General features: G+C 45.3%; 1 protein-coding gene across 1 annotated transcript; it reads left to right on the forward strand.

Moving 5' to 3' along the window:
- Positions 1-4,306: 4,306 nt before the first annotated feature.
- Positions 4,307-11,678, forward strand: LOC307210925 (uncharacterized protein; the record flags this gene model as incomplete). Its single annotated transcript, XM_079967130.1, has 3 exons — positions 4,307-4,337; positions 5,571-5,756; positions 7,584-11,678. The coding sequence occupies 3 exons, from the start codon at positions 4,307-4,309 to the stop codon at positions 10,682-10,684; spliced, it is 3,318 nt and encodes a 1,105-aa protein (XP_079823256.1). The 3' UTR covers positions 10,685-11,678.
- Between the last annotated feature and the right edge of the window lie 5,291 nt (positions 11,679-16,969).

Here is a 16,969-nt window from a genome sequence, read left to right on the forward strand (position 1 = left end):
GCCGATCAGAAGGTCGGCGATTCGAATCCCCACGACGGTGAGCTCCCGTTGCTCAGTCCCTGCTCCCACCAACCTAGCAGTTTGAAAGCACGTCAAAGTGCAAGTAGATAAATAGGTACTGCTCCGGCGGGATGTGTAAGGGTGTTTCTGTGCGCTGCTCTGGTTTTGCCAGGAGCAGCTTAGTCATGCTGGCCACATGATCCAGAAAAACAGTCTGCGGACAAATGTTGGCTCCCTTGGCCAGTAAAGTGAGATGAGCGCGCAACCCCAGAGTCATCTGCGACTGGACCTAACAGTCAGGGGTCCCTTTACCCTATACCCTATAGATATAGAAATGAGCAAACCAGTGATATTTTAGGGAGCAGGCTAGCAGGCGGGGGCCCATTACTTACATCATAGGAACCTACACAACACAAAAGACTGTTGCTGTATGTAGGTTTTCTTTTATTTATTTTTTATCTTATATTTTGGAAATGTACATCCAGGTTTTTCCCTTCAATTCTTTTTGTGGCCCCCAAGAGAGTGGGGCCCTAAGCCATAGCTTGTTTAGCTTATACGTAAATCCGGCACTGGCTGTACCACATTCTGGAATTTTATGCCAGTTTATTTTATGCTGTTCTGGCTGGTCCTACTTTCCTAGCTGTGGATTTTGGATTTCCCTCCCTTTTCCCTTGTGAACCAATCAGCACATCTTATTTTGCTTTCTATTTATACACCTGGAAGGCTTTGTTTCTGGAGGTGGGATGGAGGCTAAGGGTTTCCAAAGGGATGCTTGAGGGAGGCTGGGAACTCCTTTTGAAGGAGAAAGATAGCCTTCTCTGACAAAACTGCTCTCCTCCAGAGGCTTCAAATGTAGATTCGTTCCCTTAGGGAGGGGGTGGCGGCAGTGTAGCAGCAGTTCCTTTGTGCCTTTTCAGGAAGTTAAAATATCAGCTCTGTTCCATATTAAGACCCTCAGCCCTGCTTCAAGACTACTTCAAGACTAGCTGCTTTTGAAGAGAATTGCCAAAGCAGAGTCCAATAACCATTGACAGGCTGGGATGGGGATGTGAAATTCCTGCTAGGCCTGGGGCCTTTGGAAGATAAGACCCCAGGCTTAGCAGAATACTGGGCCCCATTTGCATGGTACATTTAAAACAATAGCATATATGACTTTTATTCTCCCAAAGAATTCTGGGAACTGTAGTTTGTTAAGGGTGCTGGAATTGGTTAGGGAACCGCTGTTCCTCTACCAGAGCTAAAGTGGCTTAACAATCAAACCCTCTTCTCAGAGAGCTCTGGGAATTGTAGCTTTGTGAAGAGGGGTCTCTCTCTTCTCGGCACCCTTAGCAAACTGTGGTTCCCATGGTTTGTTTTTTTTGGGGGGGGAGCCATGGCTGTTCAGAGTGGTGTGACAGGGCTTTAAATTTGTGGTGGAGATGGAGTCCTTGTAGGTTGGAATTGCCCGTGGAACAGAACACTGCTGCACTCAGGTAGAAAGCATATCTCGAAGGATCTCAGGCATGTAGTGCGAGCAAGTTCTATCTCTTAAGATCTAGATGAGGCATAGTTTCTTTATCATACACACACAGTGGCGTAGCGTGGGGGGTGCAGGGGGGGCCGGGCGCAACATCTGGGGGGGGGGTGCGCTCGCCGCCTCCGGAGTCGCCGAAGAGCCTCGGGCGCATGCTGTAGCAGAGCCCCATGTCTCGCGGAACCGACGAGCTGTGCGCGCGTCCGGGCTGAAGGTGTCCGGCAGGCAGCGGCTCTCGGCGCTCGCCGCGGTCCCCGTGCGTCAGGGCCGCGGAGGGCGCGCCAGGCAGCCCCTCCACAGCCCCGCCGCTGCCGCTACTGCTGCAGCTGCTGGGCCATGTTGTATTTTCCTCTCCTCTCTGCCCTCCTCCGGGCAAACGGCATCGTTTGGGCGGCAGCGCCAGCGGCAACTTGCCTCAGATCACCTGACACGGACCCGCCGCCGCCACTGTGGCTACCTTACCGTAAATACCCCAGCCGAGGCAGCAGCAAGAAGAAGCTGGCAGCGGTGGCAGGTTAGGGGCGCAAATTACTTGCCTTGCCCCGGGTTAGGAGGCGCAAATTACTTGCCTTGCCCCGGGTTAGGGGGCGCAAATTACTTGCCTTGCCCCGGGTGCTGACAACCCACGCTACGCCGCTGTACACACATAATGCTCTGGGCCCCAAGACCCCCTTGGTTCCTCCTGGCTATAGTTCAGGGGTCAACAACCTTTTTCAGCCGTGGGCCGGTCCACCATCCCTCAGACCATGTGGGGGGCCGGACTATATTTTGAAAAAGAAAAATGAACGAATTCCTATGCCCCACAAATAACCCAGAGGTGCATTTTAAATAAAAGCACACATTCTACTCATGTCAAAACATGCTGATTCCCGGACCGTCCGCGGGCCGGACTGAGAAGGCGATTCGGCCGCATCCGGCCCCCGGACCTTAGTTTGCCTACCCTGCTATAGTTCATGCTGGAATCCCTCTTGCATTGAATGGCACGTGTGGTTTTTTTATGTACTTTTATTAAAGATTTTCTTGATTTACACAGGTATTGTAGCACCCTGCTTGTGGTTAACGCTTAGCTGGAATGAAATATTCAACGCAGCAATAGAGAAATTAAAATAATAATTTATTTGTCAGACAAATAAATGAGAGGCACAGTGGTATATGGTTACCAAGCTCTGGCCTGGCCTCTGGCCATTCTGGCCAGCACTTATATTTCTTTAATCCAGCCCCCTTGCTCCTCCTGTGGCTGCCTCTGTCCAATCAGCCTGGTTGAAATTCCTATTGGCTGTTTGCTAGAACCAATCACAAAAGATACACCCATTTCCTCTAGTCGTTTTATGGGAAACAAAAAGCTATATATTCTTCTATCTATAAATGACAAATAAGTAGTAATATATCTTACATGTGTCTCAACAAGGAACCTTAATTACCAGCTCACCTCGCCCTATTGCCCTCCAAAACAAATGGTTTAATCTTAAATTTTTATCTTAAACAGATGTCAAGGATCTTGAGTTCACATCATTATTGAAAGATCTCCTTCTCTTGAAGGTCTTTAAAACAAAGGCCTGACAACCATATGTGCTCTAATGAAGTTTCCTGCTTGGCAAGGGGGGCTGGGCTGGTGGCTGATGGCCCCTGTGATCTCTTCCAACTATATGAAATAAGAATCTAGCATAAGGATTTAACATTTCTTAGCTTCTAATTCCTTTGCATAATTACATTTAAGCCAATATATTTAATACATAACATAAATAACCTTTTAAAAGGAAAAGAAATCTTAAAAGGATCTCAGTTTAAGAAAGAAACAACTTTAGAAAAAGACTTCCCAAAATACTCTCTTCCTTTCTGCCAGCTGGATGCTTTTCCATTGCTCTTGACCTTTGAACCTTAGGAAAATATGGCTCAAGTTTAATGGGAGGCACATGGTTTTATTTTACTATTTACCCACTCTTAATTATGTTTATCTCTGCTTTTTTATCTTCTGTAATATGTAGGGTCAGTGTCCTCGCTCTCAGCCTGTAATTCCCTTTTTGACTTTGAGAATTGTTTTCTGCTATAAATCAGGGGGCCCCCTTGTCTAGGAGGAAAAACATTGCCAAGGTTCTTAGGCAGCTGCTCTTCTGCCTGGCATGAAACATTTGAAGATCTTTAAGCTCATTTTAAGATACAGGCCCTGATCAAAATATAAGCTTGATAAAAATGCAGGCTTATGATTAGATGCCTCAGTATGTGCAATGTCTCTCTCTCGTATTGTTTTCTCCATGTAAAACTTTTTTCTTTTCTTTTTTACAAATCAGTTTCATTTGTTGAGACATTAAGAAGAATGGGGGGAAGAGGTGGGGGGAGAAAGATGAATGGGGTCGGGGTCGGGTGGCTTTCGCACTCAGGTCCTACTTGTGGGCTTTCCAGAGGCATGTGTTGCTGGCCACTGTGAGAGCAAGGTACAGTGGTACCTCAGGTTACAGACACTTCAGGTTACAGACTCCGCTAACCCAGAAATATTACCTCGGGTTAAGAACTTTGCTTCAGGATGAGAACAGAAATCGTGGCAGCGCGGCAGCAGCAGGGGGCCCCATTAGCTAAAGTGGTGCTTCAGGTTAAGAACAGTTTCAGGTTAAGAACGGACCTCCGGAACGAATTAAGTACTTAACCCGAGGTACCACTGTACTGGGCCTTCATCCTGACCCAGCAGGGCTCTTCTTGCATTCTTATTTGAGAGTGAAGCAGGAGAGGGTTTTCTGTTTGTTTCAGACCCAGCAGGATCTCCTGGATGCTGACCAGGGAAGCTTCTACAGAAAAGCCATGCAGGAGAGCTACAGCACCAGCTTCATGGGTGAGATTATTTCCCCCTGTTCTTTCCAGTTATAAGGTGGGTGCCTCGCAAGACGAAAAGAATCCGTTCCGCGAGTCTCTTCTCTAGTGGTTTTTTCGTCTTGCGAAGCAAGCCCATTAGCGGATTAGTGCTATTAGCGGCTTAGTGGCTTTTAGCGGCTTAGCAGATAAGCAGCTTAGCGGCTTAGAAAAAGGGGGGGGGAAGGGGGAAAAAGTTGGAAAAACTCACAAGACATTTTCGTCTTGCGAAGCAAGCCCATAGGGAAATTCGTCTTGCGAAGCACCTCCAAAATGGAAAACCCTTTCGTCTAGCGGGTTTTTCGTCTTGCGAGGCATTCGTCTTGCGGGGCACCACTGTACAGGCAAGTCCATGCATGTTTACTTGGAAATAAGTCCCCTTGTGTTCAATGGGACTTACTGCAAAGTAGCTGTGCAAAGGACTGCAGCCTTAAACTGGCTAATAATAGTTATTATTTCATATTTGGGAGTGGAATGTATTACGTATGGGTTGGGAAACACTTCAAAGGAGAAGAGGCGGAAATGTCTCTTCAAATATTTCAATTGTTTTATTAATGTAAGCGGCCTTGATAGTTTTTTTATATTAAAAGGCAACATAAACATTTATCCAATCTTAGTTTTTCTAAAAATTAACTAAAAGAATGAGATCTGCCTGGTTAATCAGGGCTACCTTTTTAATCCATTCAAATATTTCTAACCTTTTAAATCCAGTCAATCAACTATAGGAAAACCAGTCACATGTACAGTGCATCCCTTTCATATTTACTCAGAAGCAATGCCCTCCTCTGTGTTCAGTAAGGCTTATTACATAAGGAGTGCAGCCTTAGACGAATGATCTATTTAAACATTTCCACATAACAATACAATACTCCAAAAGGGGGAGAAACAGACTTTGTTTTTTAGATTATAAATTCCATGCACGTGTCTTAACAAGCATAATCTAAAAAGAGGCATTGCCCCTTCCCTCTTTTCACAGGATGGGATGCTTCCAATTAGATGGTGCTTGTCACCTGTAGTTTTCACAAGTTTTCTGTTTTTAAAACTTTACTGCAGAGTGATTGCTTGAACTGCTACCTCCCCCCAGAGAACTCTTGCTGGCTGGGGAGTCCGCTTCCAGGCTTTCTTTTTCACTTTCTTGAAAAAGCAAGCGGGGAAATGAATCCACAACTCATCTGCTTCTCTCTCTCTCTCTCTCTCTCTCCTCTTCCTTTCCAAGCCTCTGGACTGTTTGCCTATCTGGAACAAGGACAGAACACTCGGGCCCCAGATTTCCAGAGCTACCGCCGTGATGCAGATGAAGAGAGGATTAAACAATTGCCGGAACAATTGCCAGAGGCAGCAACTTGGTGCAATTCCTACCGGTGTCCTGCGAGCATCCATAGTTCAGATCTATCTGGTCCAGGTAAGGATGGTACTTGGCATCTTCAAGCTTAAGCCTAAAATCACCTTCCAAGCCCCAAATCAGAGGTGGCGAAGTTACCATGTTCCAGATGTCGTTGGACTACAGCTCCCATCAGCCTCGGCCAGTGTGTCAGTGATGGGATTTGTAGCCCAACAACCTCTGAAGGGCATCAGGAACTCCTCAAGAAGGACATGAAGGCCACAGACCCTTCCCCCAGTTGCAGAAACTGGTTTTTTGAATACCACAACACACACGTAACTGGCTGTAAAGTAACATGACATTATATATAATAAAACTGTAATCATCATATCAAAAAATTGCAAAGCACAGTTCCTGGTGACAATAACATATCATATTACTATTAACCTTCTATATGTTATTATTGTCGTAAAGTCCAAGGATAGTCAAGTCCAAAGATTGTCAGGTCCAACGATTACAATGTACAGTTCCTGTTGGCAATGCCATTTCATACTGATATCTTCCTTTTGCATCGTCCTATGTCTTAAAAGTTTAACAAACAAACTTGCCTTCTGCCTACTCCTATGTCTTGAGAGTGTAACAAACAGAACTACAGCGGTACCTCAGGTTAAGTACTTAATTCATTCCGGAGGTCTGTTCTTAACCTGAAACTGTTCTTAACCTGAAGCACCACTTTAGCTAAGGAGGCCTCCTGCTGCTGCCGCACCACCGCAGCACAATTTCTGTTCTCATCCTGAAGCAAAGTTGTTAACCCGAGTACTATTTCTGGGTTAGCGGAATCTGTAACCTGAAGCGTATGTAATCTGAGGTACCACTGTACTTAGTAACAATAAGGCAGCTGATGATAGACCAGTTCTCAGGATACACCCTTGTTTCGCCCATTGGGCTTCTTCAGCGACAAGGTTTCCAGGAGATTTTTCAGTAGGTTTTTTTCAACCAAAATAGTCCACAGGAACACAGAAGTTGCCAGTCAGAGACGTTCCGTATCAATGATCATTGAAACTAAGCTATATAGGACCAATCCCTGCAATGAGGCAGGTGCAGGCAATTAGAATTAAATATTCTTAAAGAGACCTAATTGCAATGATACCCAACCGATGAAAATCTAATATGTTAAGTATTCCACATCTTCATTTATATACACTATTACAACTTTATCAAAATTATTCAGTGAGGCTTAATCATCAAAGGATCCCATCTAGCAAATGGTCATTGCGGTCTCCACTTCCTAATGTTGATCATAAAAGTATAAATTAATCTTAGGAGATTGTAACATCATTAATTACCTAAACACCTGTGTGTTACAATAAAGGATACCTTCTTTGTAGTAATTCAGACAACACAGGGGTCCAGCTCTGTGGGCCTTCTGGCAGTTCCCTCCCTGCGAGAAGTGAGGTTACAGGGAACCAGGCAGAGGGCCTTCCTAGTAGTGGCGCCCACCCTGTGGAACTCCCTCGCACCAGATGTCAAGGAAATAAGCAACTGAGCTTTAGAAGACTTCTGAAGGCAGCCCTGTATAGGGAAGTTTTTAATGTTAGATGTTTTACTGTGCTTAATGTCTATAATTTGTTGGAAGCCACCCAGGGTGGCTGGGGCAACCCAGTCAGATGGCCTGAATAATAATAATAATAATAATAATAATAATAATAATAATAATAATAATAAAATAATAATAAAATGTGTGTTGCAGGGGGGAGGTGGGGAAATAATAAATTATTATTTCCCCACCTCCCCCCTGCAACACACATTTTATTTTCATTTCATTTTTCATAGGGAGGATGTTCCGGCCTCCTTTTGGTAGCCTCTCCCAAGCCTTCTCTGGGATTTTTCTTTTCCCTTCCTTTGCAGATGATGACCCGATGAGCGAGGAAGAAGATGAAAACGTGAAGAGGGAAGAAGGTCCCAGAGTCACAAAACCACAGGCATCTCTGTTGGGGAAACCCAAGGCTGGTTCCATGGGGGAAGAAACCCAGGATAGTGGGAACAATCACTTGCAGGGACAGACGACCAGTAACAATCCTGCTGATGAAAAAGGCGGAGGCCTTGTTGGTAACGAAAACATCCAGCAAAGCACAGTTGCAGAAGAGAACCAGAACGTATGCTTCAAGTGTGGGAAAAAATATGGCAGGAAGTCAACTCTCAAAAGACACCTAAAACTCCACAGCAGTACGAGACCCTATATATGTCCCACCTGTGGCAAAGGTTTCACTGAGAAATATCAGCTCATTGCCCACACACAAGGACATACGAAAAAGTGTCGCTTGAGAAGGGAACCCTACGAATGCCCTGAGTGTGGGGAGGACTTCTTTACGAAAGCCTCTTTCAACGAGCATTTGGCGAGCCACACCGATGAGCCAACCTATTCGTGCCCTGACTGTGGGAAAAGCTACGAGGCAGAGAGACGCCTTGTTCGCCATGTGGCGAAGGCCCACTCGGGTGCGACGCTCTTTGAATGCCCCGGCTGCAGGAAAGGCTTTACGAAAGAGAAAGATCTCGCTCGGCATCAAGCGATGATCCACACCGAAGGAAACTGCTACCGGTGCCATGGCCATGGGACAAGTGTTGATGAGGAATCTCCTCTAATCAAAAGGGGAGAACTCCCCGCAAAGGAGCGTCCTTGCAGATGCTCAGAATGCAAGGAAGGTTTGAGTGACGACGATGGTCACTGGAGAACGCATGAAAAGGGGAACCCTCATAAATACCTTCCCCGTGAAATCCACTTTGGAAAGAAGCCGCCCCACCCCGCAAACAGGGAAAGTGATGCAGAGGAATATAGCCACGAATGCCCCGTGTGTGGGCAATGTTTCAAGAATGGGAGATGCTTTGCTAATCACTGGAGGGTGCATGCAAGACAGCAGCAATGCGGGCAGGCAGGTGCATTCAGGGAAGAAACCCCACTCACTAGAAATCAGAAAACCCAGGCGGATTTTGAATCCAATGCGTGCTTTGACTGCAGAAAGCCCCTCTGCACCGACTTGACACTGCCTGTGCAGCCCGAAATTGAAATGGAAGATAATCACTATAAATGCCCTGACTCTGGGGAAATCTTGAGAGACAGCCGACGTTTTGCTAACCATCAGAGAAGAGGACATCAGGAAGACCTTGAGGCAAGAGCGCTGGCGGCTGACCAGCTGGAAACACCCCGGAAGAAAGGATCCTATAGTTGCTCACGTTGCGAGAGAGTCTACACGACCCACTACAACCTCAGGAGACATCAGAGAATCCACTCGGAATGCAGACCCGCCAAAAGTTCCAGCCGTGAGGAAGGTTTTTCCTGCGCATGGTCCTTCCCGGACAATCGGAAAGGCTGTGTCAAAGGAGAAAGCGGTCTGCACAAATGCTCTTGCTGTGCGAAAGGGTTCAGCGCTAAAAGTGTGCTCCATGGATGCTTGCCACCCACTGTAAAAGCCAAGCCTTACAAATGTCCCATTTGTGGGAAAGCCTTTGCGTACAGATACACTCTCGCTGATCATCAGGAAACCCATGAGGATGAGCAACCCTATCTGCATATATGCTCGTTCTGCAGCCAAGCATTCCGAACCTGGAGCTGCCTCAATAGACATCAGCAGCTGCACATGGGGGAGAAGCGCTACCAATGCGCCGTTTGCGGGAAAGCCTTCGCCTACAGAGACGCCCTCGCTCGTCATCGGGAGACACACACGCAAGGGGCATTCCACAAGTGCACTTTCTGCCCGAAAACCTTCCCAACCAATAATTCTCTCAGTAGACACAGGCTCATCCACTTGAAAACAAGGTCCTACCAGTGCTCTATCTGCCAGAAAGCCTTCGGGACAAAATATTCCCTCCATAGGCACCAGGACACGCATGCCAATGGAAGTCCAGGCAAACTGACCGGTGGCGGGGAAAGTCCTGGCGTAGCTGAAGAGGAAGCTAGCACAACAGAAGAAAATTCCAATGGCTCGCCTGATGGTTCAATGGTCTCTGGGCATGAGGACATCTACAAGGAGAAGGAGAGCTTTGAGAGTGTGGGCGGTATTGCCTGGGACAGCCACTTGGAGGAAAATTCTGCCAAAGGGTTAGAAGAACATAAGAACACATTTGGAGATGGCTCAGTGCTTCCCGAATACCAAGCTAGACATGCCGACGAAAGTGTCAACCCAGGATGTGATAATTCAATAAACTCTAAGCACCAGAGAGTCCACGCTGAAGGAAATTCACCTGATTGCTCTGGGCCGATGGGCAACTCAGACTTTACTGGACAAGAAGAACCTGTTACTGGTGACCGAACTGTTTCCAGGGATGGCTCCATGCTTGCTCACAATACAGAAGGACATTTCAGCCTGTGGACCAACAGTTCGGCCTACTCTGGACTGATTCAGGGAGCCCCTCTAGGAGATAACCCTCCCGAGAGTTCTGGGAGTGTGAGGACCTACGGCTCATTGCTGGCTGAAGAGCAGAGCACCCACTTAGAGGAACACCCTGTTAATGGGTTAGATGGTCAGGATCCCATTGGGGTTAATTCATCTCACTTGAGTCATGAGGGAGTTGTCACGGGCAAAGAAGGACATACATGCCTCAACTGCGGGAAATCCTACGAGGAGAAATATTCCCTCACTAGACATCAGGTAACCGACACCTTGGCGAGACCTTATCAATGTCAAACCTGTGAAGAGAGCTTTCAGGACCCTCAAATGCTAGCAAGGCACCAGCTCATGCATACAGATTTCAAGCCTAATCAGTGCCACGAATGTGGGAAATGCTTCAGAACAAGGTCCTGCATTGACAGGCACCTGAAGACCCACAGAGAGAGGCCCTACTGCTGTGTTTATTGTGGCAAGAGGGTCACAACAGGCCCAAATCTTCGGTATCACCTCAGGCTTCACACAGGAGAGAGGCCGTATAAGTGTACAGAGTGCGACAAAGATTACCCGAACCCGTGGTCCCTTAAAAAGCATTTGAAGACCCATTTGAAAACAAGCTCCTCCTAGAGCTAGACCAGCTAGATCAGGTTTCTCAACACAGGGTTGCCATATTTCCAAAAAGTAAAATTCCTGACGCCTGCAAAGTTGCTCAGCTTTTTTTTTTTTAGGAAGGTCCCAAAATTGTTGAGCTTCTTTGGGGGACCCCTCCCCCCCATAAAATAGTGGTTTTAAGCTTTTGGAACTGTTTCCGCTGCTTTTTCCATCGCGTTGCCACACATCCGTGTTCTCCCTGACATTTTGCCGATTTGGCAATATCCCCCCCTGACGCCATTTTGGCACCCAAAAACCAGGACGTATCAGTGATTTTCCTGACGTGTGGCAAACCTACTTAATATGTTTTCCCAAGAAGTAATGAAATGGGATGATCCTTAATATTGTCTGCTAATGTGGGTCTGTTTTACCTAAGATCAATGGTGCTGAAACACTCCTGTGTCTTCAGGTAACCCAGAATCTCTATACTGTATAAGGAATGGTCATAATCTACCTCATAATCAACTTTACTTTGTGCAGTTTCAAAGTACCTTTGCTCAGGGAATGAACCTTTTGTGCTGCTGGTGATACATAGATATTTTGGTTCTTTTGAATTACTGGACCTGACTGGGGAAACACGGGTGTTGCTTGATGGAGGAGGGAAGTGATAACCAAGAGGCCAGTCTACTCTCTCAAAAGAAGAGGTGTGGGGAGAAACAACTGTGTAGTTATTAATTTTAAAACATCCACTCCCTAGTCAGAAAACAAGAGCTGCAGAATATTGTTCACTTGGGCATGGCTTAGTTTGATGCTGAACTGGTCTGAATTCTAACACCCTGGTCTGAGCCAGTGTGGCATAATGGTTAGAGCAGGGTTCCCCAAACTTGGGTCTCCAGATGGTTTTGGACTAAAATTCCCATCGCTTAGAATGATACCGCATAGGGAAATGTTCCCTGATACCAAGATGAGGGATTCTATGGAATGCAGAGAGAGAGAATTGATAAGAATAATCATCTGTTGCGACCTTGACGGAAGCATACAATAGACAAGCTTTCTTGTGTTTTGGCTCGTTTCTCTCTCTCTCTTTTTTCTTTTCTTTCTTTTTCTCCTTCTTCTTTCTTTTTTCTTTCCCATAATGGCTCATGTTTTATGCCATGTATTTTGATATTTTTTGTAGTTTTGTATCCCTTTCTATTATTATTATTATTATTATTATTATTATTATTATTATTAAGGATTTCTCTTTTGTAATTTTGGTTGCTTAAATTTACCTGTATTTGTTTAAAGCAAAGTTTAAAAAATCCCCATCGTCCCTAACCACAGGTCCTGCTAGCTAGGGATGATGGGAGTTGTAGTCCCAAAACATCTGGGCAGTTTGGGCAGACCTGACGGACCAGGGTTCAAGTCCCCATTTGGCCACTGGGTGACCCTCAGCTAGTTGTTGCTTCTCAGCCTAACCTTCCTCACAGGGTTATTGTGGGAATTAACAGAGGAGCAAGGGAACCATGTGTGTCACCTTTGAGGGGGGAGTGGTATATAAATGCAATAAATGAATAAAAGTAATAATTCAAAGTCCGTCTTTCATCTTCTGTAATATGAAGGTTTTTACTAGGATATTTTTTAAAGGGAGAGGCATAGCAACTGAACTGTTTGGTAATTTATGAGTCTTGTGAAAAGACAAAATATTCTGAGTATTCTTAGGCACACTGGATTTTGAATGTCTTGTATTCTGATGCACACTGCATGTTACGCACACTCACCATAGAAATCAAAGTTTAATCACCACCTTGCCATGCTACTGTTGCTCTTGTTTTGGTGGTCTTTCCTTTCTCCATCAGATATATCTCGGGTTATTGTCTTAGCATGGGACTGGCAGCGAAAATATATGTGTGCAGACATCTTCCATAGCAAGATGTGCTATTCAAAAGGACTCAGGGAAGTTCTTTGTACATCTCTCTCCCTGCTCCTGGTTGTACCGTAAGGTGTGAACTCAGAAAAACTGGGAAAACACCAGTGGTGGCAACAGGATTAAGTACTGAAATATGGTACAAAATTAAAACCTACAAATTTCTACAATTTACAGTGACTGGAAAGCCCGAGATCGTTCAGGATAATTGCCCTACGAAGTCCATCTTTTGCAGGAATCCCAATTTACTATTCTTTTTCACCTGGATATATATATATATATTTGTGTGTGTGTGTGTGTGTGTGTGTATGTGTGTGTTTTATAGGAGCAGCTGCTACTTATCGCAGACACTCCTCTGGAGCCTAAAACTTTGAGGATGAATTATTTACACTGTTTTTTTTCTTCATAAAACCTTTTTTTTTACTGGTATCTGTTTTCTGGATTTTATTTCTGGGTGGGTGGGGTCAAAAGACATGGCTGCTGGATGGCAGAAGAAGGAAATTATCTCGAGCGTAGGAAAGTGATTTGTCTGCCTAGTCAAAGACTGGGAGGGGAAAATAATAATAATAATAATAATAATAATAATAATAATAATAATAATAGGTTTCCCAGCCACTCTGGGCGGCTTCCAACAAAGATTAAAAATACATTAAAACATCAGTCATTAAAAACTTCCCTAAACAGGGCTGCCTTCAGATGTCTTCTAAATGTCTGATAGTTGTGTATCTCTTTCACATCTGACAGGAGGGCGTTCCACAGGGCGGGCACCACTACTGAGAAGGCCCTCTGCCTGGTTCCCTGTAACCTCACTTCTCACAGCAAGGGAACCACCAGAAGGCCCTTGGAGCTGGACCTCAGTGTCTGGGCTGAACGATGGGGGTGGATAGGCTGTTTAGGGCTTTAAAGGTCAACACCAACACTTTGAGTTGTGTTCAGAAATGTACTGGGAGCCAGTGTAGGTCTTTCAATACCGGTGTTATGTGGTCTTGGCGGCCGCTCCCAGTCACCAGTCTAGCTGCCGCATTCTGGATTAGTTGTAGTTTCCAGGTCATCTTCAAAGTTAGTCCCACGTAGAGTGCATTGCTAGTTCAAGCGGGAAATAACTAGAGCATGCACCACTCTGGCAAGACAGTCCGCGGGCAGGTAGGGTCTTAGCCTGTGTACCAGATGGAGCCGGTAGACAGCTGTCCTGGATGCAGAATTGAACTGCGCCTCCATGGACAGCTGTGAGTCCAAAATGACGCACAGGCTGCGCACCTGGTCCTCCAGGGGCGCAGTTGCCCCATTCAGGACCAGGGAGTCCTCCATGCCAGCCCGCCCCGTGTCCCCCGAAAAGAGTACTTCTGTCTTGTCGGGATTCAGCCTCAGTCTGTTAGCCGCCAACCATCCTTCATATCATTCCTCATTTGTCTGTGACTTGTGTGTTTTGGTATGGAGGAACTCGCGGTTCTGTGAATAAAGTGGTTTAACCTAGAACCAGGTTTTCCATCTCACCTGCATTTTGGGAGCCAGGGAGGGTGCCAAACGTCTCAGATCAGCTGCCTGCTTCCATCACTGGTTGCCCAACAAGCATTTTCAAAGATCATTGAGGCTGGTTGGATTTCTTCTCCATGTTTTGTGTCCTGATTCTGTCTTCTGCAGAAACTTGTGAGTGCCCTCAGGGTGGCTACTTTGTGAGGGCAGAAGTGAGCCAGGGCCTCACAAGTAGCACCTGGCTTTCCTCACAAATTTCCAATAATACTTCTCCCGCCCCAATCCTGCTTCCTCCTAATTCCTCTGTGGGAGGTTGTGCACCTAGCAGCATGAAAGGATGCTAGAGCCATGAAGGTAATTTTCTCTCTACATATGTAAGCTTCAACGTACGCATTTGGGTATTCAGTCAAAAGTAGGCCATAGTCAGTCTTCCTAAATTGCTACAGCTGCCATATTTCCTGGTAGGGCTTTAAAGAAGTGAACGGAAGTTGGAACGAGTTGCTACCCAGTAGAAGCTTCTAGAACCCTGTCACCAAGCCCACACACTGTCTATGTTTATTTTTGTTCATTTCAAAAAGTAGAAGTTGTATTGAACAACAGCTATTTATTTTTTCACATACACAACTGTTTACAATTATCACCATCCTTAAAAATAAATTTAAGACCTTGTGTGAATAGAACCTTCTTACAAATGAGTTTATCCATAAAAGTCAAGCGCAACATAAAATTTAACATACTAAAGTCCTGAGCCAAAGGGTGGCATTCTAAGGCAAATATATCACTGCATAAACTGGCCTGTGGGGATTTGAACCCAGGTTTTTCAGCATTCGCTTTCAACATTTCAGAGACCCCTTGGCCCAGTGGATCTCTACTTCCTAGCTGGAGTGGGTTGAATGCAAAGGCAGCTGTGCTGACCCATAAAGAAAATGTCATAATCCTCACAAAATTCTGTGCAAGCCTTCAGGTGCAAGCCTTTCATCAAGCTAAATGGTGAATAAAGAGGAAGAGTTCTGGGTAACTCAAAAGCTTCCACACTATAAAGCCAGAATTATGTATAGTCAAAACCCATTGGGTGCAATGGCTGATGGCATTGTCAAAGAGATTTTCTCCAGACACCAGCCCTCTTTTGAATTAAAACATATTTTTGGCCAAGTGCATAAAGATGAATGTGCACGTTAAAACAGCATTCCGTTGCCCTAATGGGGATTTTGGAACGTCATCTCTCCAGGTGGTTGTGGTGGTTATCTCTTAGTGAACCAGCAGGTTATCTCCTGTAAACCAGCAGGCAGATTTACTAAGATCCGAACAGCTCTACTAAGGAGTTTATTCCATCAACTTGGGCTGGTGGCCCAGGGATAATGTAACTACTGCTGTCTATGCTTTGGTAACCTCTAGGTGAGATTACTGCAATGTGTTCTACATAGGATTACCTCTGAAGATGGTTCAGAAACTCCAGTTGGGGCAGAATTTGGCCAAGTTGCTCACAGGGACCAGAGTCTTCCAAGTGGCCCTATTTCCCAGGGACAGTCCCGGATTTAAAGAAACAGTCCCAGTTTCTGACTTGACCCCAAAATGTCCAACTTTTCCTTAGGACAGCCCTATTTTCACTGGAGAAATGTTGGAGAGTATGGAGTTTTCTGACCCCCCAAGCCACCTGAAGGCAGCCCTGTATAGGGAAGTTTTTTAATCCTTTGTTATGTTTTTATATATGTCAGAAGCTGCCCAGAGTGGCTGAGGCAACCCAATCAAGGGGAGGGGGATAATAAAAATAGAATCATAGAATCATAGAATCATAGAGTTGGAAGAGACCACAAGGGCCATCGAGTCCAAGCCCCTGCCAAGCAGGAAACACCATCAGAGCACTCCTGACATATGGTTGTCAAGCCTCTGCTTAAAGACCTCCAAAGAAGGAGACATCCCTATTTTCATTGAAGAAATGATGGAGGGTATGCAAGCATGATATATTCAGGAATGAATGAAGCACCCTATATGTTCAAGAAAGCCTTTCTTCAGGAGCAGACTCTATACTGTATTTCTGGCTTTGTTCTTTTTATGGGGTGCTTTGCTGCTGCAGGATAATAATTGACACCTCTATTTCCATCAGAGAAACGTTGGAGGGTATGCAGGGCAAGACTGTTTCAGCATATTGCACCGATCCTGACCCGACAGCACTGGCTGCCAATTAGTTTCCGGGCCCAACTCAAAGTGCTGCTTTTGTCCTATAAATAAAGCCTTGAACAGCTCAGGACAGCAATACCTCAACAACCACCTCTCTCCAAATAAACCTATTCAGACTCTGAGATCATCCTCTGAGGCCCTTCTTTGTGTGCCTTCATGAGAGGTCCAGAAGGGCCATGAGTGTAGGGAGGGGGAAGCTGCCCCCCAAATCAAGTAAATAAATAAAAATAACAAACTCATCAATTGAGTCACAGAACGCTTGGTTCTGCCTCACCCATGAGTGGAATGCTCTCCCCAGTGGGATTTGTCCGGTGTCTTCAATATATACCTTTAGGTGCCAGAAACCACCCCAAAAAACCATTCCTCTTAATTGGGCCTTTGGCTGATTAACATCCAATGTCCTTTAAAATGTGTTTGTGGAAGCAGGGAGTTATCAGTTTGTGGGTTTCTTTGTTCTTGTTTTTATTATATATTTTGTGTTTTTATCTTGTATTTGTATGTTGTGAACTGCCCTGAGATCTATGGATGAAGGGTGGTATACAAATCAACAACAACAGCAGCAACAACAACAATTTAAAATTCATTTCCCTTTTGAGGTAATGCAGTCAGGTCTTTAACAGAAAAGGGACACACTTCATTTAGGAGTAAAACAGGTCGTGTGAAAGTGGTTGTCCTCATTTGCACCTTGGCATGCTTGCTGAAGTGGTCTGAAAATATTCAACAAAGTCCAGTGGAAATTACTCCCAAGTAAGTATAGGAATAGA

This window comes from Podarcis cretensis (genome assembly GCF_951804945.1).
Source record: "Podarcis cretensis genome assembly, chromosome: 2".
Classification (NCBI taxonomy): domain Eukaryota; kingdom Metazoa; phylum Chordata; class Lepidosauria; order Squamata; family Lacertidae; genus Podarcis; species Podarcis cretensis.